This window comes from Ursus maritimus, unplaced genomic scaffold (assembly GCF_017311325.1).
Source record: "Ursus maritimus isolate PB19 unplaced genomic scaffold, ASM1731132v1 scaffold_22, whole genome shotgun sequence".
NCBI classification, from domain to species: domain Eukaryota; kingdom Metazoa; phylum Chordata; class Mammalia; order Carnivora; family Ursidae; genus Ursus; species Ursus maritimus.
The window spans coordinates 37484180-37506660 of NW_024424675.1; the positions used below are offsets into that span (position 1 = coordinate 37484180).

At 40.1% G+C, this 22481-nt stretch overlaps 1 protein-coding gene and 1 long non-coding RNA gene across 2 annotated transcripts in view; one reads left to right on the plus strand and one right to left on the minus strand.

The window, feature by feature from the left end:
• Nucleotides 1-759: 759 nt before the first annotated feature.
• LOC103669664 (activity dependent neuroprotector homeobox) overlaps nucleotides 760-22481 on the minus strand; it is a 29940-nt gene continuing 8218 nt past the window's right edge. Inside the window, exons 2-4 of the mRNA XM_008698005.2 lie at nucleotides 8650-8762; nucleotides 6760-6852; nucleotides 760-4935 (exon numbers count right to left, since the gene is read on the minus strand). Coding sequence (XP_008696227.1) covers nucleotides 1825-4935; nucleotides 6760-6852; nucleotides 8650-8757 — 3312 coding nt within the window. The 5' untranslated portion in view covers nucleotides 8758-8762 and the 3' untranslated portion in view covers nucleotides 760-1824. The remainder of the gene's footprint in view (nucleotides 4936-6759; nucleotides 6853-8649; nucleotides 8763-22481) is intronic.
• On the plus strand, nucleotides 8753-18936 carry LOC121104622. Its single transcript, XR_005836979.1, has 3 exons — nucleotides 8753-10703; nucleotides 17236-17352; nucleotides 18005-18936. It is a non-coding gene; the product is annotated as an uncharacterized LOC121104622 (long non-coding RNA).

The window sequence follows — 22481 nt, forward strand, 5'->3', positions numbered from 1 at the left end:
TTAATGCTTTTGTTACAGCTGTCTTTTGGAAGGAGTCTTAGAAATTATGGAAGCCAGCCACTTAAGACCTCTTTAGACCAATGTCCCCGAGAGGTGCTTGCTGAGCTTCTGCCCTCTGCATGGATTAGAGCTTTCCATCATTGTTGTAATTACTAAAAACGGTGGCCTAATACTGCCTCCTTGTACTCTTCCATTCTTTAGTCCAAGCTGCTCTTGGGAATCTGTGTAGTAAATATACTAGCTCCTTCCATCTTAAACAGCCCTTCAAGTGTGTGATCTCCAAAGCCTTTTTAATAGCAAGATGGTCAAGAGAATTACAACAAAAGCAGAGAGTAGTTGCCTGTTTAGTACAATTGTTCCCATTATAAGGTGAAAACTAACATTCACTTCCTTTTAGAAGAAAGAACGCCAGGGCATTGATGTTCTGCTTGCAAATTAATGCCAATTTGTTGACATCCTTTCATCAGTGAGACATTGACATATATAAGCAGGCTCTGCTCCTTAACAAAAGGGGAACTGAAGAACTCAAGGCTGTTTATTTTTGCAGTTAAAAAGGAAAAAGACAAAACAAAACCAAAAGAATCTGTAACAGGTGCCTTGAGAGAAAGCATTCTTAATGCCAGCGGCACATCTTGGTCTTCTGTAAGTTTCCTCGGTGGCCGTGGCTCCCGCCTCTGATGGAAGTGAGCCATGACATCAGCTGGCACAAAACCTAATGGACACACAGGACTATAATGTGTAATAAAGCAAATATTTACATTAAGCACAATACAGCAATTTATTTAGATGCTTAAAATGAATACAAAGGGAAATAAAGATCACAAAATTATACATACTACAACAGTGTGTCATATATTGGATGGTATAAATGAATACACCGGGTGGTGCTTAACTAAAGATAAAACTAAATACCCAAAGGCAGCACTCCTTGGCTTGCTGCGTCAACACAACACACTTTCATCCAGACCTAAAAGGGGTCAAAATTAGTAGCTGCAAAGTCAATTCTTGCATGTGATTTTTAGCTTAAAAGATTTCAGAAAACAGATCTGAAATACCAGTTTTTGTTTCTGTCAGCTGTAATGTCAAGGATATTCAGAACAAGAAAAATTCTATAATACAAGAGAGTCCAGATATATATCTTATGTGGCTGGCCTCTGTTGCAAGATTGTACAAGGTTATGTGCAAAAACTAAGTCTGTCCAAAAGTCCATACTAGCGCGGTTTCAAGCTTCTGCTAGGTAAACTAGATAGAGCGTTTATTACACAGCAAGGGCAACACTAAAAAAGAAACAAATCTAGGATGGGTACACAATAACAATATCATAGGCATCACTTGAATAGGTCTAAAAGACTGTACAAATATACATTTCAACTATTCAGAATGAATACATGAAAAAAAATTGATTTTCCCCAAAGTCTACTATACACATTGGACTGGTAGCTTGTATGTTGGCCCTACACTACCGTGTGGATCAGGGTGATGCTTCCCAAGAACATCCAAACATTTTACAGAGGGAAAGAACTGTTGAGAAGGCAGATAAAATAAACCTCTGCTTTTCCGCACGTGCGTTCGTGAGCCACCAGCTTATTGGTTTTTCACATTTATTTACTGTGTCTGTCACAGCAAGTTCTGAAGCAAGATCAGCCAATCGTGTGTCATAGACTTAGAAATAACCACCGGGATTAGCAGTGGCGGCGTATCCCCACAGCCCGATGACCCAGCACTCAAAAGGCAGTACCAGTTAGAATACAGCTCTGCAGTCCTACCGAAAGGAGAGCAGAGTTCCAGGCTGCAGCACGTCCCCGATGCCAGAGAACCTGGCACTTAAGCCTGCTGGCTGCTCAGCTTCACTCCGGTTAGGCTGCCATGCATCGGCTCGGCGACCCCATCGGTCATGTTGTCAAACTGCTCCCCGTCCTCACTGTCAATTGTGCTATTCTGCCACTCAATCTGTGGGTTAGATAAGCGCTCATCATTTTCAGATGCGTTCTTCCACTGTGACTGGTCCTTGGACCAAAACCCTTCAACTTTTCCATAGGAACTATTCTTCCATTTCAACTGCTCTCTGTCACCTTGCGTGGGAGCCTTTTTTTTGGCAGCTGGCTTACTGCTTCTTGCATCTTCACTCTGGGAAGACTCATCGGACCAGGTTCCTGCTTTCATTTCACATGTGTTGTCCTCAAAGTCTGACACTTGCTGGGAACCAGGGCCACTCTCAGATGGAGAAGCACCATCTTTCCACTCAACAACATCATCTTGGTCAACCTCACTGTCAGAAGCATCATGCATTAGTTTGGTTGGTTCCTCAGTCAAATGAATAGTTTCATATTTTGAACCATCCTCCTCTTTTTGGTCTAGCTTCTCCTCAGATTCTAAAGCCTCCTCAGAAATGACCTTCGGTATGTGTTCCTCTGGGTTATCGTTAGGGATTTTAGGCTCAACTTCAAACACAGGGTCAAAAGGGCTACCACTTCCATTGGATTCTTCCTCCAAATTTTCAAAACTGTCTGAGGAGCTGTCCTCTTCCTTCCCAAGGCTGAGCTTTTTGTCAGCAGTTTTACTAGCATTGACTCTGGAATCCTTCTCGTCATGATTCTCAAACAGCCACTCAGCATCAAAATCCATCTCGTGCTTCACTTTGTTTAGTTCTTTCATGTTGAAGCCCAGTAACACACCAGGCTTGTACTTTTCACAGTCTCGGACACACTTCTTCCTCTTGTTACTAAAATGGGAAGCAATGTCACTCTTCCACAACCACAAACTGGCGGCCAGCTTCTCAATTTCTCTCCTGGTGGGATAGGGCTGTTTGTTGAAATACTTCGTTAGGAAGCTTTTCCTGGCTTCATAGGAATCATCTTCATGACCCTTGGGGTCTAAAGCTAAAACAACAGGCTCCTCAGGCTTCTCTTCAAAGAAGCTGGGTGAATCACTATCATCGTCTAACTTTCGCTTTTTCAGCAAGGGAAATTCCACTTGCTCATAAGTGCGCTTGACAGGTGCCAGGCCCGGTGACTGATTAAGCCGAGAGGGTGCATTTGTCTTATCTTGGCCATTCTGGGTCTTTCCAACACCCCTGCAATGAACTAGATGCAGAGTGATAGTCGAGGCGGTCATGTTGCTGGTGTACACACCAAGGCAATGGATGCATTTGTAGGTGAGCTTTTTTTCCACGGGATGAACCGTCTGAATAACTTGGTGCCTCTCTCGTAGGTGATGTGCAAGTGCATCAGATATGGGTCCTTTCAGGATTGAAAAGCAAAGAGGGCATAGGGTTTTCCCAACATCTTTTTTATAGGGCACCGCAGCTTGAGGTGAACTTTTAACAGGGATATCTGCCTTTTCCTGAACTTTTGGCTGTGGCTTTGGAGGGACCGGAGGGTTATTTTGGGCATGGTAAGCAACAGATTCAGCTGGGGCATCCCTCAGGTTGTATGTGGTTACGAGGAGATGGATATTAGTGTGACTACCCTGCTGCAATGTCAAATCAAAACTCAAAGTAGAATCTGTTTTAGGTCCCATCTCTTCATCAATGTGAACCATCCGCATGTGTGCCGCCATCTTTTCCACATCATTGAAAGTTGAACGGCAATATGGACAAGACAGACCATGAATTAACATATGGTTGAGCAGGGTATCTGTGGGCAAATAGCGATTACAGTACAGGCATTTGCTAGTAAAATTGTGTATTTTCATAATGTAGTTGGCTACTGCTGGGACTTTCTCAGCTTTATGTTCTTTTTCGAAGTGCACACTATACACATTTTCAGGAAAAAGCTCATTACAGATTGTACATATTTTCCACTTTTGAGTTGAGGAAGTATTGGCTGGGGGAGGGCCCGTGGCAGCTGCAGTAGGTTTGGAACTGGACTGACCTAATACTCTGGATGCCTGTGACTGGGAGAGGGAGGGAGACTTTAACTGGCCTGATGAGAGAGAAGAGGCATTAGCAGGCTGCAGGGAGTATCTTGCTGGTGCCTGGGACCTCTGCTCTGACCCAAGCCCGTAAGATCTTCCATTTCCACTTGGAAGTAACTGCTTCACAGACTGAGACTGCTGAGGGATGGAAACTGGTGCATTGCCACCTAGACCCAGTCTCATTGACTGACCAACGCCATAGCCCTGGCCTACAGATTTGACTCCATAGTTATTCTGCTGTAGGTGAACATTGGACATCATGTTGACGCCTGTAGAGTTTAAGTTAGGCTTTGGTATTGAGAGTCGATTTACCATCTGCTGTGATGGCAAAGACCGGACATTTCCAGAAGCAAGGGAACCAATTCTTGATTGGAGTCCCATGCCCTTCTTCTCTTGAGGTTTGGGAGCAATAAGCATCAAGGGTTTGGATCGGGGAACCACCACGTTTGTGTGCCCAATCATGGCAGTGACCTGATAGCCTATGCGTTCATGGTCTTCGATGACGTGTTGTACCAAAGCTTCATAGGACTTTGGCATGAAAAGGCATCTCTTGCAGTGAATACTACTTTCTTCCCGGGCATTTGAACCTAAAGGGACTGCACCGTTGAGTGACTTCTCACCTGCCTTTGCTATGTAAGGCGCTGCCACGTGCTGAAAATGTTCCCTGTAAATGTGCTTCCTAACGATTTCATAAAGAGGATCTCGGTAAGTGCACTTCTTACAGTAATAAACAGCTTGTTCTACACTGTCAGCCTGCTTAGGTTTAAGGCCATCATTTTTGCTTTTATCTTTGAAAGTGCTGAGGCTGCTACTTGGTGCGCTGGCGTTTGGAGCATGAAATATTTTAATGTGTGTTTCCAAAGTCTTTTTGTCTGCATTGAAGGTACAGTAGGGGCAATTAAGGAGAATCCTATTTTCAAAGTCTTCACTATGGACATTCCGGAAATGACTTTTGTAGGCAGAGAAGAATTTTGACGAAAATGGACAAGCACTGCAGCAAAAAGGTTTCGTCCGGTAGTCCTAAAGAAAAGACAAAAACTGGAATCAGAATGCCACTTCAGAACGGTAGTAACAGGTTCTAGATTTTTTCCCCCCAGATGTTCTCTTATTTTTAACAGAGATGTAATGCTATTTTTAGAACTGGAACTCTGTAATGCATTGATATTATTTTTTTCCCTTTTGCAAAATTAACTTGTAAAATATAAACCCAAATGAGAAAGCTGTTTTAAACCAAATAATTTCATTTGGGTCCCAGAGTATTAAAAAAAAACCCAAGTCTAAGTTTCCCCTCAATGTTTAGAAAAGATCAAAGTCAGATTTGCTGATTGGTTTTAGAGAAGCCAAAGACAAATGCCTTCAAAGATAAACATTTTACAGTTAGAAACGATAAGAATAAACACTGTGAAATCACTCTCACTCCATGAATCAGTAAGTTGCAAAAGGTTTTAGGTTTACCATTCAGTAAAACTCAGGGCCCAGACTGCTGTAGTGCAATTAGGCAGTAAGATACAAAGATACACCTTTTATTCCTCCCATCATGGAAAATCTTCAAAAATCTCAAAACATTTTTTTCCATCTGATCGAAGTACAGTGTAGTATTTGGATTTCATTACTGATCAAAAAGGTACTGATTTCAAGAGCTGGCTTTCTTCTGTAAGCCATGGTCTCTCTTTTCAACCAAGAGCAGCTTCAAAAGAACTAATGAAGTGATAGCTGCTTTGATTCAAATTAAGAAGTTAAACAAAAATTTCCTATAGACTACGCGTGCATATTAAAAATTCAATAAAGTATTGCAGAATATACTGATATCAAAGAGCAACTTCCAGAATTATGCTCATTAGCACTTGTGCAGTTTGTCCTTTGAAGACAGGTGAAACACAAGCTGGGCAAGAGATTATGTTTCAGATACTGGTTTGACACAAAATAAAAATACACTGCTTCTCCTTAAAGTTCAACCCCCTATTTAGTGTTAGAATGTGAAGCTTTGGGATTCGTAAAACCGAATTAAGTGATATTACATTCAAAGACTTATGATGCATACCTTTTTTCCTGGGGTATGGAGAAGAAAAAACCAGGTAACTATACTCTCCAATTTCTGAGGCAGAGTTTAAAATCCCTGCCCAATACATTCCGATAAACAGATCAATAATTACAGAACTACACTCACTACTGAAACAGTTGTAATGGTAAGGTCTGCAGTGACAGTCACTTCTCCCTGTGGGGCAAGAAGCACCACCTATACCACCTTCTCTGTCACATCGTCACCTGTTGACACTTGCGGGCATCACTGGTGCCTTGGACCACCTAATGGTGTTCTTAATTCCAATTTGTAAAAATTTAAGTTACACTTTTCTGTCACTACCGTCCTACAAAGCCACCCATCCCCTTCCCCATGTACTGGCTTAGTAATCCCAGAGCCCCTACCCCACAGAGGTTAGATGATACCAACACAGAAAAAAACCCACCCTCTCCAGAAATAACACGAACTGTGAAAGACACAAAAAAATGATGGATGGCCTAGATGAACAGAATGTTGGAGGGTACATTTCAGAAACAGAAGAGCCAAAGTACTGCTGCCATACTATTGATATACAGTAGACCTCAGAACATTTAAGTAACAAAATTTCCTATTCTTACACTTGAAGTTTCAGTCCAACAACAAAAAAGACAAATTCTTCCTAGTTTTTCCTGCCACTTACGAAAACTGAAATAATCAATTTTGACATTTTCCATACAAGGTTGCAGCCCACAAAACAATGTATCACTATGAAAGGCCTAGAGCTGAAAAGGGAGTATACCAAGAAATGTTGCCATTTGGGGAAGTCCCCTGTGCTATCTACTTACCTGATTTTTTGTAAGCGAAGGGTCCCATAGTCCTACATCTTCCCATGTAGTGTTTTTCAAATAAAAGTCATTAGGTTCAAACTGTTTAAAATCCTAGAAAACAGTGAAAGAAGTTTACAAAAACACAGTGATATCAACTCTAGCCCAACCTTACTTATAAATCCCATCTCTTAGCTAGAGCTGGGGAGACACACAGAAAAACCAAACCCACCAAGAACTAAACTAGGAACGATAAGGCTCTTAGGAAATATAAAAAGGCATATGGAAGTTGCATTCAACATTTTCTAACCATCGAACATCCCCCTAATGGTCAAGCCAGGTTTCCAAGGAAACCACTGGAAGTTCTAATTAAGTAAAAAATTCAGCCACATATTAATACCAAAGCCCCTTTCATCAGAGTATTGTAACTCATCAGTTGTAGTACCAGAACAGAATGAATATAAGCTAGCAATGTTTGCTTACAGAACCATGGATGTGATATTCTGTTTCTGAGGGAAAAAGGGGGGTGGAAATGGACTGGGAAGAACACTCAGGATTTCTGAACCCACGAAAGGAAGAAAGCAAGCTACTTGAAGAAAAGTAAGCAGTATTATGTTAAATTTATACTCTTATGTAAAAATTTAATGGCCCGTTTTCCCCCCAGGCCAGGAAGATACAAAGTCTTAGGAGAAAATTCCCCTTGGTTCCTAAAAGGTTCACAGTTCAGTGTGGGAAAATCAAGTACATATAAATTCCAGAGTATGTAATAGGTGTAATAACGGGAGGAACACATCAAATGCAGGGTAGAAAAGGTACCTTAACATGTGCATTATTTATTCTTGCGCAGATTACTCCACTGAGTGCAAAGTGGAAGTAGATGGACTGTTTCATTGGGCAGATCTACCTGAATTTGAGGGGCTGGAGAGGCAGTGAACTTCCACACTGGGGATAACATAACTAGAGAAGCCCACTTTTGAGAAGCTTCAGTCTTCATGATATACCCCCCAAGTATTATTCATGGGAATCAGGAAAAGAAAACCGTTTGCATGAAGGAAATTGCTTTTTAACTTTCAATTCCATCCAAACATTTACTGAATGCCTATTATGTATCCAGCACTGTGCTAGGTGCTGGCTATACATGGATGGACAAGGTGGTTATGGTCCCTGGCCAGCTGGAACTTAAAGGCTAGTGGGGAAAACAGCTTTAAATATTTCAATCAGAGGCTCTGACCAACTAAACCGCAAGACCTGGAGCAACGAGATCTGGAAAAGGAGACCAGTACATTGGCTATCCCACAGGGCTGTTATAAAGCTCACAGAAAAAAAGGTTAGAAAAACAGTTTGCAAAGTCCAAACTGTTATACAAGGGGAAGATAATAGTGTATGATGGGTCAGAAGGGCCAACAAATGCTCAAATCCTAAGAAAAGAGACAACAAGCACCCAAATCACCATGCCTCAACAATCAGAAGGTCAACCAGAACACTCAGGCATATCAGAATGAGAACAGGCTCTGGAGTCCTGCAGACAGACCCTGCCATATGCTTAGCTATGAGGTGGACCTGTATCTTTACTGGTTCTTCATTGTAAACTGGAGATAAGAATTCCTACATCCCCCCCCCCCCAGGGGTTGTTCTAAGAATCTGAATTTAGAGACAATTTTAAAGCACCTGAAGTGTCTGACATGTTACATCCTCACCAGTAGAACGGCTTTTGCTTCATGATGCAAAGATGAAAAAGCCCATTTTAGGGAGAAGGGAACAAGTTAAGTCAACTGAGAAAGCTCTGGTGAAGCTAATGCTGCAGTTACAATTCAGAATCACAACTAAGAATTAACCAATCCCGGCTGCTGACACAAAGTAATGGACCAGAAGCTGAGTCATGTTAAAATTAAAAAATGGCATGCTACTTACTTCTATGTGTTCTTTACAGTATTCCAACCCAATGTCACTAAGTATTTTTTTCACAGTTTTCCGGGCTTTTCTTAAACTGCCAAGATTGTTGACAGGAAGTTGGAACATAGTTTCTATTGGAAAAAAAAATTTAAGTCAAGTCAAAACACGTACAACTTGTAATATTTCCTAGTTCCACTGATGGTAGGACCACAAACCCTGGCCCACTGACAAAGAAGGTGAGTAGATACCCTTTATCTAGTATGTTTCGATTACTTCAGGCAGGCAAAAGTAAGTGCTCTCTGACCTTTTCTATTTTTAACAGGACGTTTTATGTTATAGATCCACTATGAGTCTAATCTGGCACAATGCTTATTAGAGTTTAAGTGCATCACCAAACTGGTTTTTTTACAGTTGAGAATTAGGTTAATAATACCAACCGATTATCTTAAAATCGAGTGTGAGTGCTTTTCTCCTTGTGATGTTGAGCCTCTGAAAATAGAAAAATGTTCACCATTTCAGCATCATTATCACATAATTTCGAGTGCCAGGGAAAAGAAGTTTTTGTTTTCTGGGAACTGTCCTGCACATTGCTATGATAATCTTAAAGAAATATCCTTCGGTGTTTCCAAATACTATCCAAACTAGAGACACTACTGGTTGTGTACCTCGTCCCCCAGCCAGCACCACACCTGGACAAAGGCACTCAGCATCAGGGCAGATGATAACTGTGTTACAGACTTTAGGGGATCCTCTTGAAAAATGAAAAGCTTATATGTAAGTGTGAAGGAACTGAAAAATTATTTAAATGACCTAATACATTAAAGCACAAATTTAGATCCACTTCCCCAAGTTCCTTAAAAAACAAAAGTTAAAATAAAATTAGTATTTGTATGGCTTCCAAGTGACCATAAATGTTTCCTATAAAATACGGTAAAAATTTATCATCAATGTAGTAATCCAAATAAATCTTGTAGAATATAAAATAGTTCCAAAAACCAAAACCAGAGGCAAACCCAAAAACCAAAGGAACAGGAATTAAAGTTTAATACACACAAATCTGGTGTTCTAATTAATAAAGGCTGTTACTCTATAATACTACTACCATTTGTAAGTACAGCCATAATCAACCAATCCAAATGTAATACAGTATGTTACCTCATTTATTATTCTGATCCAAAAATCAATATTAACTATGAATAATGGAAAAGGTGAAGCCTACCAAAACAACTCCTACAAATTCTGAATTTGGATAGGTCATCAGAACTTAGAAGTTTCAAAATATTCTACATGAAGTACAAAGTATAACTGAGGCCAAAAAAGAAATGCATTTCACTAAAAAACACTGACCAGCCTTCCCATCCTCAGCAGCTAAGAAGCACGACTATGTGTCCTCCACACTCCCTGCATCCAACAATCTGCATATGACTTCACAGGGGACTCAGAAGTCACTCTGGTTACAAATTCATGTGCATTCAAAGCCAAATCCATTATTCCTTGTGGAAATTTTATTGCTGAATTGTTTTAAACCATCTTTTTGAAAGTTTTACATTAGTTGCTTAATAAAACTATTCCCACAACCAGGTCATTCAGAGAGGGCCACCTGACAGCAATGTTTCAGAAATACAGAAAAGGGTACAGGCTAATTCTGAAGAGTCCAGGCATCAAAACAGATGCCCACCAACGGCCAAGTCTGAGAAGAGACATCTCGTTTCTCTACTCATTTCATAAACTCTCTGTGGGCCCAAATCCAGCAGTTCTTTCGGAACTTCCCAAGTCAGTCCTGCCTCACTTCAGAGGAGAGATGAGCCCAAAAGGCAGCCATTACTGGTTTTCTCCACCTCCTGGTTATACACAGCTCAACATCTCAGCAAAAACAAATACACAATGATTTGGAAATGTCGCCACCACTGAAGCCACCAGTCTATACAGAAAACACCCTGGGAGGTAAACTGCAGCTGAGGATAAAGGAAAACTCATTCTCCTACGGACAACACATCAGGCATTCTAAGTGCCCACCACCCACAGCTAACCAAGTTGTTCTAAGACCTCCAACTGAAGCACCTCACTGCATGGTGGGTATCCAATTTATACATCTACAGTTCTGAAAATGTGAGTATGCTCATAAAGGAGCTTAGTTACAAGAAACTTGTAATTTATAAAATGTGGTATTTCAGCCATGGAGTAAATCTCAAGTTTACTTAGGCTGAATTAAACAGGCATGTAAATAGTGAACATTGCTTACCAGAAAATGTACAAAAATGGTTTTTTTTTTTTTTTTATGATTAGCAACTAGGAGGAACCTAAGTTAAAGTTTACACTGAAAGATGTACAATACTCTGAGTTAAGATTACTGGCAATGTTAAGGGATCTGGGGAATTCTATCTGCCTTTCTTCCCCAGAGCTTATGAAGGCCACTTAACAAGAGTTTGTCCACCTGGAGCCAGAATAACATACTCATTCATATGTGTTAGCGTCATCAAAAACATTTACAAAGGCTCTTGGTTTTTAAGTAAAACATTCTTTATAAAACAGGCACACAGTATAAGAACATAAGCAAAGAAGGATCCCTCCTACTCCTATCCCCCAGCCATGGAGCTCCCCTTCTGGAAGTGGCCACTGTTATGTCAGGTTTTTCGGCAACAAGCCAAAGATTCCTTGAAAGAACATCTCCAACAAACTCTGCGAATGTTAGGATTATTATGGATGACAAGATAAAGAACGCAAGGATCCTACACTGTTTGTTGTTTTCCCCAGCCTGCTGCTTGCTGTTAAGAAAGAACTTTAAGGGGTGCCTGGGTGGCTCCGTTGGTTAAGCATCTGCCTTCTGCTCAGTTCAGGATCCCAGGGTCCTAGGATCAGGTCCCGCATCAGGCTCCCTGCTCAGCAGGGGGCCTGCTTCCTTCTCCCTCTCCTGTTCCCCCTACTTGTGTTCTCTCTTTCTCTATCAAATAAAAGCTTTTCTTTACTTTTTTTTTAAAGAAACAACTTCAAATCAAGCTGGCTTCAGGTTTCATCTATGTTAACTGTTTGATTCACACTTAAAAACTTATACAAGAATTACTCCTGGCCTCCTCTTTACCCCTCAAAAGCCCTCCGATGTAGAAACCTGGACAAGGGGCCCATACCATAAGTGACTGAGAGCAGGAAGAGAGTAAACAGGAAATCAACTGTCTGGGATTAAGGGCTGATTCCTCACTTTTGAATAGAAAGAGAGCTAGAAACAAAATATTTACAATAATTACTCTTAGGGAGGAAGATGCCTTATAAAAATGTCAAAAAGTGTCTAGAGATGGGCTTACTTTCTCTCCCCAGGTGGCTACTCCTTTCTCTTGAGCCTCCTTGGCTGTCAGAATGGCCATTTCCACCAGGTCAGCACCATTACCCCAATACCAACGAGAGCTCCTTCAGTCAAACCATAAACCTTTCAGCTCATGGCAAAAAAGGGGGAGATTGAATGGAACCACTGTTCACCTGTTTACCATTTCTGAAGAACCTATACTTTGTCAATGTGCTGGGAATAGACAGATGAACAGGACACGGTTCTTCCCTTCAACAGTCCATGTCTAAGGGACAGGACCTAGAGCACACAGCAAGCACGTGGGCACTGGAGTAAAGACGACGGCTGTTTTTCCTGCCCAACTGCCTCTTGGAGCCACCCCTAGTGCAAATGATGTGCAGTCCCTTCCTCCATTAGAGCAGAGCATATATGACTCAGGTCCACCAATCAGAGTACTCTACCTCTACAGAAACAGACTGGTAGAGCTGGATGTGTGCCCCAAACAAGGCTGATACTGATGCTGAAAAGGACTCAGGACCCGCTACTACATGGAGAAAGCAGAGGGAGGGAAAGACTCCTGTTCAGTAACACTTAAAGTCCTCAATCCAGCTGTGCCTGACCGCCCCTTCCACAGACTTTTCCTAAACCAGAGCCAAGTATATGACCACTTTTGCTTAAGCTTCGGGTCATGTTCCTCCCGCAACCAAGTCTCAATAGACCCACTGGGCAATGGGACACAGAAGAGGAAGTGAACGAGAGAAAAGATGGAGAACTTTATGCCAAGATGCTCTGGCCCCTGATTTCATTAATCAAAAGAGAGACAACCCCCCGCCTTTTTTTCAGAGACAGGGAGGGAGACAGGGAGACTGGTGTGACTGGAGGGGCAGAGGAATAGAGAGAATCCCAAGCAGCATCATGCATAGTGCAGAGCCTGACATGGTGCTTGATCCCACAACCCCAACATCATGACCCAGAGCCGAAATCGAGTTGGATGCTTAACCGACTAAACTACCCAGATGCCCCTCCCCCAAATCTTATACAGTACTAGAAAGGGGACACCTGGGTGGCTTAGTTTAGCATCGGGCTCTTGATATTGGCTTGGGTCATGATCTCAGGGTCATGAAATGGCCCCCAGTTGGGCTCTGCACTAACTGTGGAGACTGCTCAAGATTCTCAACCTTGCCCTCTGCCCCTCCCCACTCTCTCAAAAATAAAAATAAGAACCACTAAAAGATTTGGGGGAAAGCTCAATGACCTATTAATAAGGGTTAACATTTGCAAGTATTTTATTAACAGCTGAAAAAAAGCGTTTGGGTAAGCATATGCCATATGATAAACTAGACTTAAAATATCAATTTTTTTTAAAGATTTTATTTATTTATTTGACAGAGACAGCCAGCGAGAGAGGGAACACAAGCAGGGGGAGTGGGAGAGGAAGAAGCAGGCTCCTAGCGGAGGAGCCTGATGTGGGGCTTGATCCCAGAACGCCGGGATCACGCCCTGAGGGCGTGCTTAATGACTGCGCCACCCAGGCGCCCCTAAAATATCAATTTTTGAGAATGATTTAAATTCATTGCTGAATGATTCAGCCACATTCCTTCCTATTGATCTTTGTGATTATACCCACACCTACTGACTGGGTCCAAAACATTAAAGTTTTACTAATAATCCTGGCCTAACTCCTATTCATGTGCTTTCTTAGAAAGCAAGAGTCAGATGGCAGAAATGAAAATCTGAGATCTGTAGCCCTAGGCTAGAGGTAAATTGAAAACATGTATAGACGACTGATCAAACACAGGTTTCTCTTTCCCCTCCAAATACCAGAACCAAAAATACTCCTTTACTCCACGTACCAAGAGACAAATGAGGCAGAGTGAGCCTGTCTCATGAGGAAATATCTACAGGCTGAACCTGTACAGGTGAAGGATAATAGCACCTCAATGACTGTGAACTTCACTTAAGCAAAGAAGTCATTATCTGAGAAACATAATTATAATCACTTATGAAACAGCTCTGCCAAAAGGCTTGGATCAAGTCACGTGCTGTATTCAGGCTTCTCTGGGTTAGGAAGACAGAGGGGAACCTGACAGCAGACAGTTCTAGTTTAGCTGGCTCAAGGCAAGGCTTGCAGGACCTGATGTACCAAGAGTCAACAGGGCTTGTCTATGTATATGATAAGGTCCCTTGCAAAGGGATCAAGGATGACATCATTTAGTCTCTGTTTTAGGGGTAGAAAAAAAAGAAACAACATTTATAACTGTGCCCATAGACAGTTAAATAAAAAAAACAACAACAACAAAAAAACATAAAACCCAACCTTAAACCTTTGACCAGGCACAGTTAATCAAACAAGCCAGGAGAAAAAAAAGCCTCCAGATCAAACTTTTCCAGATTATATTTTAAGCTACTGCAAGTGTGGACGTAACATGGCATTTTCCAGGATATAATTCTTCATATTTTTATGTGCATTCTTAGGTTTCCCGAGTTCTTAATAAGAACATATGGTACTACTTTAACATGCCAGAAAATACAGAAGTAAATATGATAGCATGCCCTAACTTCCATCACCTGCAAGTATAACTGCATATCTGGGAACTAAAATATCAACATATACCAGAATGACAACTAATGCCTCAGTTATATCAGTGAATACAAATTCACAATTTTGGTAAGAAAACGTTTCTAACATTGCACTGAGAGCTAGACAGGAATGGTTACTTCTTCTGGTAACACCTATACATAAGCTGCTTAGTCTAAGCCAGTGGTTTTCAACACTCCCCACCCCCTCCCCCCTTTAAAGAGGAAACCCTTGTTTCTAAACAAATCTTAGCTGAATTATAAAGAAGATAGAAAGTGGAGGGGCTCAGAGGTTGAAATGGAAAGAGGAAGAAGGAAAAGTTCTCAGTTGCTAAATATCTCCTTGAAATAGTTACTTGTCTAAACTAAGCTTCTAATGCAAATTTATGCCAAGGTGACAGTTGTCTGAAATAAAGAATCGGGACCTAGTGAACAATCAACCAAAGCAGGAAGTTTCATGGCTATAGCAGAATTCCAAAAGTTTACTGAAAGTCTCCCCTACGTAAAATTACAGTCTGATCAGTATGGTTGTCAGAAGCCCACAGTAAGCCTAAGGATTAGAATACAGTTTATACTTTGGTTTTGTCTTTTAAACATTTCTACATTAAGCTATAAAGAAAAACACACATCTGAGAAAATCTTTTACTGGGGGTGTGGGGGTGGGATCGAAGGCTGGAAATAATGCCATTTCTAGTGAAGAAAAAAGCAGTAGTATTTTCTGTGTTATTAAAAATTAGGAAGACATTCAAACTACTAAAATATAAACAGTTTCATTTTTGGTAACATCACCAATCCAAAGTAACAAGTAAGAAGTAAGAAGAAATTCAGATACTTGATACTAAATCAAAAAATAAAGTATTCTAATGTCATGCAGATGCAAGTATTTATATAAAGATCTTAAAACCTGCACTGGGGTTTAAGGGTCAGATATATTTGAAGTTTCTTTAAACCACTAACTACAAACTACTGTTGTTTTTTAAGAGGCAAAGACATTTTAAGAAGATTCTCATAAATCTTCATGCTACCCACGACGGTACTTTTTTTTTTTTTTTTTAAACAGATTTTGTGATGTCTCTGTGGAAACATTTAGGACCCATTAAAATAAAAAAACTAGGCAGAAAGAAAACATTTCCTTATTTATGTGCTCACTTTTCCTCCTACCACCCCCTCAGCAATATATTTAATACCTGTCAATATCACTGAGTAAAACTGTGGTCATTGTAAAACACTGTTTCTTTTTATAATCAGTAAGTGCTTATCTTTCCTGACTATTCTGGGATAAGAAGCAGTGAAGAGAGGTAACTTATTTGTTTTTTAAGGGTGTCACTAAGTCCTACATTTTAAACCAGTTGTAAAAAGGCTTATATGTTTGTATTTTGAAAAATAAACCCCATAGGGGCGCCTGGGTGGCACAGCGGTTAAGTGTCCGCCTTCGGCTCAGGGCGTGATCCCGGCGTTATGGGATCGAGCCCCACATCAGGCTCCTCTGCTATGAGCCTGCTTCTTCCTCTCCCACTCCCCCTGCTTGTGTTCCCTCTCTCGCTGGCTGTCTCTATCTCTGTCAAATAAATAAATAAAATCTTAAAAAAAAAAAAAAAGGAAAAAAATAAACCCCATAAAGCTTTCTAGAACTCTCCAATGAATGAGCATGTTGAGAGCCCAGAGACTACATTTGGTCTGGAAGCAACCATCTTACTCAATCTTTAAAAAACAACAACAACAACAACAACAAAAACCACAGTCCTAAAAAGCAGCAGCTAATCTTTCAATTTCCTATAAGCTTGGGTAAAAGACCTTGCAGATGCCAGAGGCTCTTCATAGAAAGGCAGCTCTAATTGTCTCCTCCGCTCTTTCTCAATCCCAAGTACCACAGAACAAGTAACTGACAATCCAGGGACAGAATACTCTTCTGGATTAGCAGATAAAACTGTGCAGCGTGAGAGTGGTAAGAAAGCTTAGACTCCTTTCTCCTTAACTAACGGAAAACGAGCAGTAGTGTTGAGGTTAAAAAGGGGGGCTTATTTGGAAAGCCCAGGAAGATTAGGAAAACTACTTTGCAAATGAAGACACACTTGTACCAAAAGCTAAATCTGAATAATGAACACCAATTATTTTGCTTAGGTTAATCATATTAGAACACTGTTAATAAAGGCAAGAAGCCGGCAAAAAATGTAACCAGCTTCTGTTTTCTTCTATACTTACCTACTAACTGCGCTATTTTTACTGTTCTCTAATAATAATAACCCCCAATGGAGTTAGTTGTGTCAAATACAAAACTGCCTCCAGAAAAACACACTGATTTTCAAGTTTTTACCAAATCAATGATTAAATTCCGCAAGTTTTTATACTATTTTTTTGATAAGTAGACTTGTTATTTACAAAAGGCAAAATGAATACGTTTACCTAAATATAGCATTGGTACAGCAATCCTTGGTCATAGGAATACTTTTGACCACTGCCTACAAATACAGTGTGAACTCCTTCCACAAGGAGCCCTGCTCTAACCTAAGACTCTCTGCCTGATCAGCTCAAGTGAGCGGAGCACAAACCCCACCAGGCACCTTGTTCTACACTGGACAGCTCTGTTCACAAGCCCACAGGTCTCAGTTCAGCTACAGAAATCGAACTCCCTAGCTACAGAACAACAGCCTTTCACGTTTTTAAGACCCTTCCTCCTTCCCTCCCAAGTCTTCCCCCTTCTCCAAGATAACCATGCTCAGTTCATCCCACCATTACTTCTGTTATTACAGCAGCCAATCTCCAGTGGACGGGCTCCAGTCTGTCAGTCTCTCTAGTGCCCTGAATAAACTTATTCCAGATGTGACACAATCAGAAGGTCAAGTGGGACAACACTTCTCTAGTTCTAGGTATTTTAAAAAATTTTTTAATTATTTTTATTATTATTATTTTTAGAGAGAAAGAGAGCGTGGGGAGTGGGGAAAGGGAGAGACAGAATCCCAAGCAAGTGCCACGCCTGGTGGAGGGCCTAAGGTGGGGCTTGATCCCACAACATTGAGATTATGACCCGAGCCAAAATCAAGAGTCGGGTGCTTAAATGACTGAACCACCCATATGCCCCTAAATTTTTTTAATTTTTTTTTTAGAAGTAAACTCTATGACCAACATGGGGCTTGAACTCATGGCCCAGAGATCAAGAGTCACATGCTCCACCTACTGAGCCAGCCAGGTGTGCCCTGGATATTATTTTTAAATTAATGTTCCTGAAAGGTGCACTGTTTTGGTGGCAGCCACTTTACACATATGACAACAATCAACCAAGATCTTTTTTTTTTTTTTTAAATAAATATGTGTTGTGTTTTTCAGTATTAGGTGGTTCAGTTTGTGGGAACAAAAATTTTCTGTACTAAATCCATGTCTGGTTAAAAGGGAAGTTAACTATCAAGTGTTTAAGTATCTTTTCAAATAAAGGGGCATGAACATTTTAATTCCAAAATGTAGCACTGTGCATCACTGAAAGAACCTAAGGGTTGCCTCACCTAAACTCTTCTCATTTTACAGATTAGCAAGTGAGGTGAAGCAACTGGCCTAAAGGTGATCAGCTTGTCCATGACAGACCTGGGTGTCAAGGTCATCTCCAGATCTAGGATGCAGGGTTCCTCCCATTGCCCTTGTAGATGAAGTTCTGATCTCAGACATTAAAGGTAAACAAGAGCATGTTAAATACATACATCTGAAAGTGCCAGAACTTCATGCTCAAGGTTGAAAGGACCTTAAACAAGTTCAACCAAACTAGCTCAAGTGATGAAACAGATTAAGAATACATACACATCTCAGGTCAGATGGTCCCATCAGATCCAGAGAAGAACTGAACCTGAAACAAGAACCTAGCTCTGAGATCACTTGCCAAAAGTGCTCTTAACCATCACCATGGATGCCAACAGTCACTAGTTAGGTCGGAAAGATACCCAAATTGTAATAATACCTTGCAAAATGCAAACCACAACATTGGTATCCCTAAATAAAACAACTGCTTTCAAAAACAGATGTATCCTATGTCCCTTTTTTATCACCTTCCCATTATCAGTACTCAAAACATGCTATTCCAAAAATTGCTTGGGAAAGCAGAGGCTTTGATGATCCTTCTTTTTTTGGAGAGTAGGGTTAGGGAGGAGGCTAGTCTGCTTTCTACTACCTTTTAGGCTCCTTTTTGCAAATAAAGTTCCATTTGTTTTTATTACAAAAGCAACTGGGAAATAAAAGCATACATCCACACAAAAACCTGTACATGAGGGGTGCCTGGGTGGCTCACAGTCAGTCAAGCGTCTGACTCTTGATTTTGGCTCGGGTTGTCATCTCACGGGTGGTGAGATCGAACCCAGCGTTGGACTCCATCCTCAGCTTGGGAGTTGGCTTGAGGTTCTCTGCCTCTGCCTCTGCCCCTTCCCCTGGGCTCGCTCTCTCTCAAATAAATAAATAAAATTCTAAAAAAACAAAAACACCATAAGAACCTGTACACGAATGGTCTCACAGTAGTCATTAATACCCAAGAAGGAGAAACAACCCAAATCTCCATGAACTATTAAATGACAAAATGTATACTCATAGAGTGAAATATGATTCAGCTATAAAAAAAAAATCAAGTACTGATATATGCTCCAACATGGATGAACCCTGAAAAATTATACTCCATCAAAGAAGTCAGTCACAAAAGGCCACTTATTGTATGATTCCATTTACAGGCAAATCTACAGACAGAAAAAGTAAAGCTAAAAAAATATAAGGAAGGAAGGAAGGATGGAAGGAAAAGTAAAGCTGCCAAAGGCTAGAGGAGTTTGGGGACAGTAGAGGGCAACTGCTCATGGGAACCGGGTTCTTTATGGGATGATGAAAATACTCTAAAATTGATTGTGGTGATTGTTGCACAACTCTATGAATATACTAAAAAACATTAAATTGTACACTTTAAAGGTGTGAACTGTATGGTGTATGAATTACCTCAGTAAAGCTGTTACAAAAGAAAAAGACAATGGGCCTAATAGAACAAATATAGATAAGACAAGGAACATAAGTAATTATACGTAAAGAGTTAACACTGGGTATCTTTATCCTTCCAGATTTTTATGCACATGTAATTTTTCTTTTAAAAGGAAATGAATCTTATATATCTCAGCATTTAGTCATGCGGCAAGAAAACCAATGCTGCCAGAGAAGTTTTTAATTTTTAAGAACTGTGCTTTCCTTCCAACAGGTAGATGCTAGCCACAAACGGCTATTCATCACATAAAATGTGGCTAGTCTGAACTGAATGGATATATGCTTTTAAATTATTTTTATTTGTGGTAAAATACACATAACATAAAATTACCATCTTAAGAATTTCTAAGTGTACAGTTCAGTGGTAGTCATAATATCATGCTGTCATCGCCACTACCACCACCCATCTCCAGAACTCTTTTCATGTTGCAAAACTGAAACTCTGTGCATTAAACAATAACTCCCTTCCCTCCTGCACTGGGCAACCACAATTCTACCGTCTCCATGATTCTGGCTACTCTAAGTACTTCATTTAAGTGGAATCACAAAGTACTTGTCTTTTTGTGACTGGCTTATTTTACTTAGCACCATGTCCTCAAGGTTTATCCATGTTGGAGCCTGTGTCAGAATTCCCTTTCTTTTAAAGGCTGAATTATATTCTCTACTATATGTGCACCATATTTTGCATATATATTATTCTAAGGCTGAATAATATTCCACGCTATATGTATACACATTTTGCAGGTGATGGGACACTTGGATTCCTTCCACCTTTTAGCTATTGTGAATACTGCTGTGAACATGGGTGTACACATATCTCTTCACTTGGTAATTCTAAGTTTCCATAGCGATTCTACCATTTACATTCCCATCAACAGCGTACAATGCTTCCTATTTCTCCATATCCTCACCAACACTTGCTAATGTTTTTTGTAACAGCCATCTTAATGTGTATGAGGTAGTATTTCATTGCAGGTGTGATTTGCATTTCCCTAATGATTAGTGATACTGAGCATCTTTTCATTTGCTTATTGGCCACTTATATGTCTTCTATAGAGAAAGCTCTATTCAAGTCCTTTGCCCATTTGAGATATGCTCTCACAAGTAAAATATACTTGGGATTTCCAAGGCTTAGTATTAAAAAATGCAAAATATCTCATAAATACTTTTTCAAAAATACTGACATGTTGAAATAATACTTTGGATGTACCAGGTTAAAAATGTATTAAAATTTCATCTTTAAACTAAATGTTAACATCAAATGAAATTAAATGTTAAAATGTGGCTAGGGGAAACACAGATGACCCTTGAAGGCATATGCTAACTGAAATACGCTGGCCACGAAAGGGCAAACACTGTGCTTCTACATCATGAGATGCTGAAAGTGAAATTCAGACCGAAGGTGGCTGCCAAAGGCTGGGTGGAGAGGAGAATGGGGACATGGTATTTAATGGGTATAGCGTTCAGTTTCTGTAAGACGAAAAAAGTTTTGGAGATAAACAGTGGTAATGGTTGCATGACAATGTGAGTGTACTTAATGACAAAGAACTTTACATTTGAAAGTCATTTAAACGATAAATTTTATGGTACACTTTACCACAATTAAACATAATTTTTTTTTTCAATGTGGCTACTGAAAAATTTGATGCAATAGTACTGAATATGGAACTAAATATGGTTTGCTCATAACTTTATTAGCAGGATAGAGTGGGTACAAAATTAGAGGCATCTATCATTGATGATTCTCTGCCAGAACTATGAATATTAAGCATCTGTTAAGAATTTTTTTTGAAGAGGACAGATCCTCTAGATCAAGTCCTGGATGTAACATAGGAACTCTGAAAGACTATAAATTTCCAGACTATTTTGGACAATATTAAATGACTGACTCTATGGTAACATTATTAATGGCCCCCAAACTGTTGGGTATTTAAAAAAAATCTTAGAATTCACTTTCCTGGCACTTTCCTGCTCTACTCCTACAGGCCAGGAACAGAGGAATATATCACTTCTGTCAATGTCAAAGGCTCCACTTCACTCTGCCTTAACTAATAGATTTAATCCAGCTGGGGTTACTTTAGTTAAGTTCAACTATTTTTTAGTTTTGCAGAAGTGAAATGATTCTAGAGCATGAAGCAGTACAGAAAAGATTTTCAAAGAATTTCCATGTATCAAATTTTTAAATAACCAGTTTCTTTCAAACTGTTATAACGACAGAACTGCAAAAGGGGAGAGGTCCTAGGAAAAATAAATTAGGAAAGCTTTTCAAAGTTAACACAATGATGAAAATTTAATTTTAGCAAGTTTTGTTTTCTTTCATGTGGTGTGGCTCATTAATATCAAACCAAGAATCTAATGGGAAATAAGCAGCCCCATTCACCACATTATCAATCTCCAAAATTATAATTACACTGTGACTTAAAATGTTTTATTTTAAATGCTCATCACAGATGATTTAGGAAAGTACGACCTGAAATTATTATTGATACAGTGTGGAAGAGGTATTTATGTCTGTAAATTAAAACCACTATGAATCATTTTTCAGTAGAGATTGATTTTCCTGATTTCAAATGATGGAATTACGAACCCTTAAAATATGCAGGAAGACAAGGGTGCCATCGCACTACCCAAAGCAAAGAAGGTCTATTAAAAAGATTCTGCTTGGTTTTTTTTTCCCTTGCTAGATACCTAGCATCTACAGCAGTGGCTGACACATAGCAGGCACTCAATCAATGTAGACTAAGGAACAGCCCCTGCCTAGAAAGGACTTACAGAGATGACACCCCATAAATATCTACAGGAAAAGAAGCAAAGTGTCAGATGTGTCACAAACTAAATGCTCTGAGGTTTCATAAGAGGGAGAACTCATTCTCAGTAGGGGAGCTCAGGAGAAGGTGGAAGTAGATGCTAAACTGGGGCCATAGGTTAGTTGAGAATCTGCATTCACTGCAAACCCCCCCCCAAAAACAAAAAAACTTGCTGGCACAGTTCCAGAGGTGGG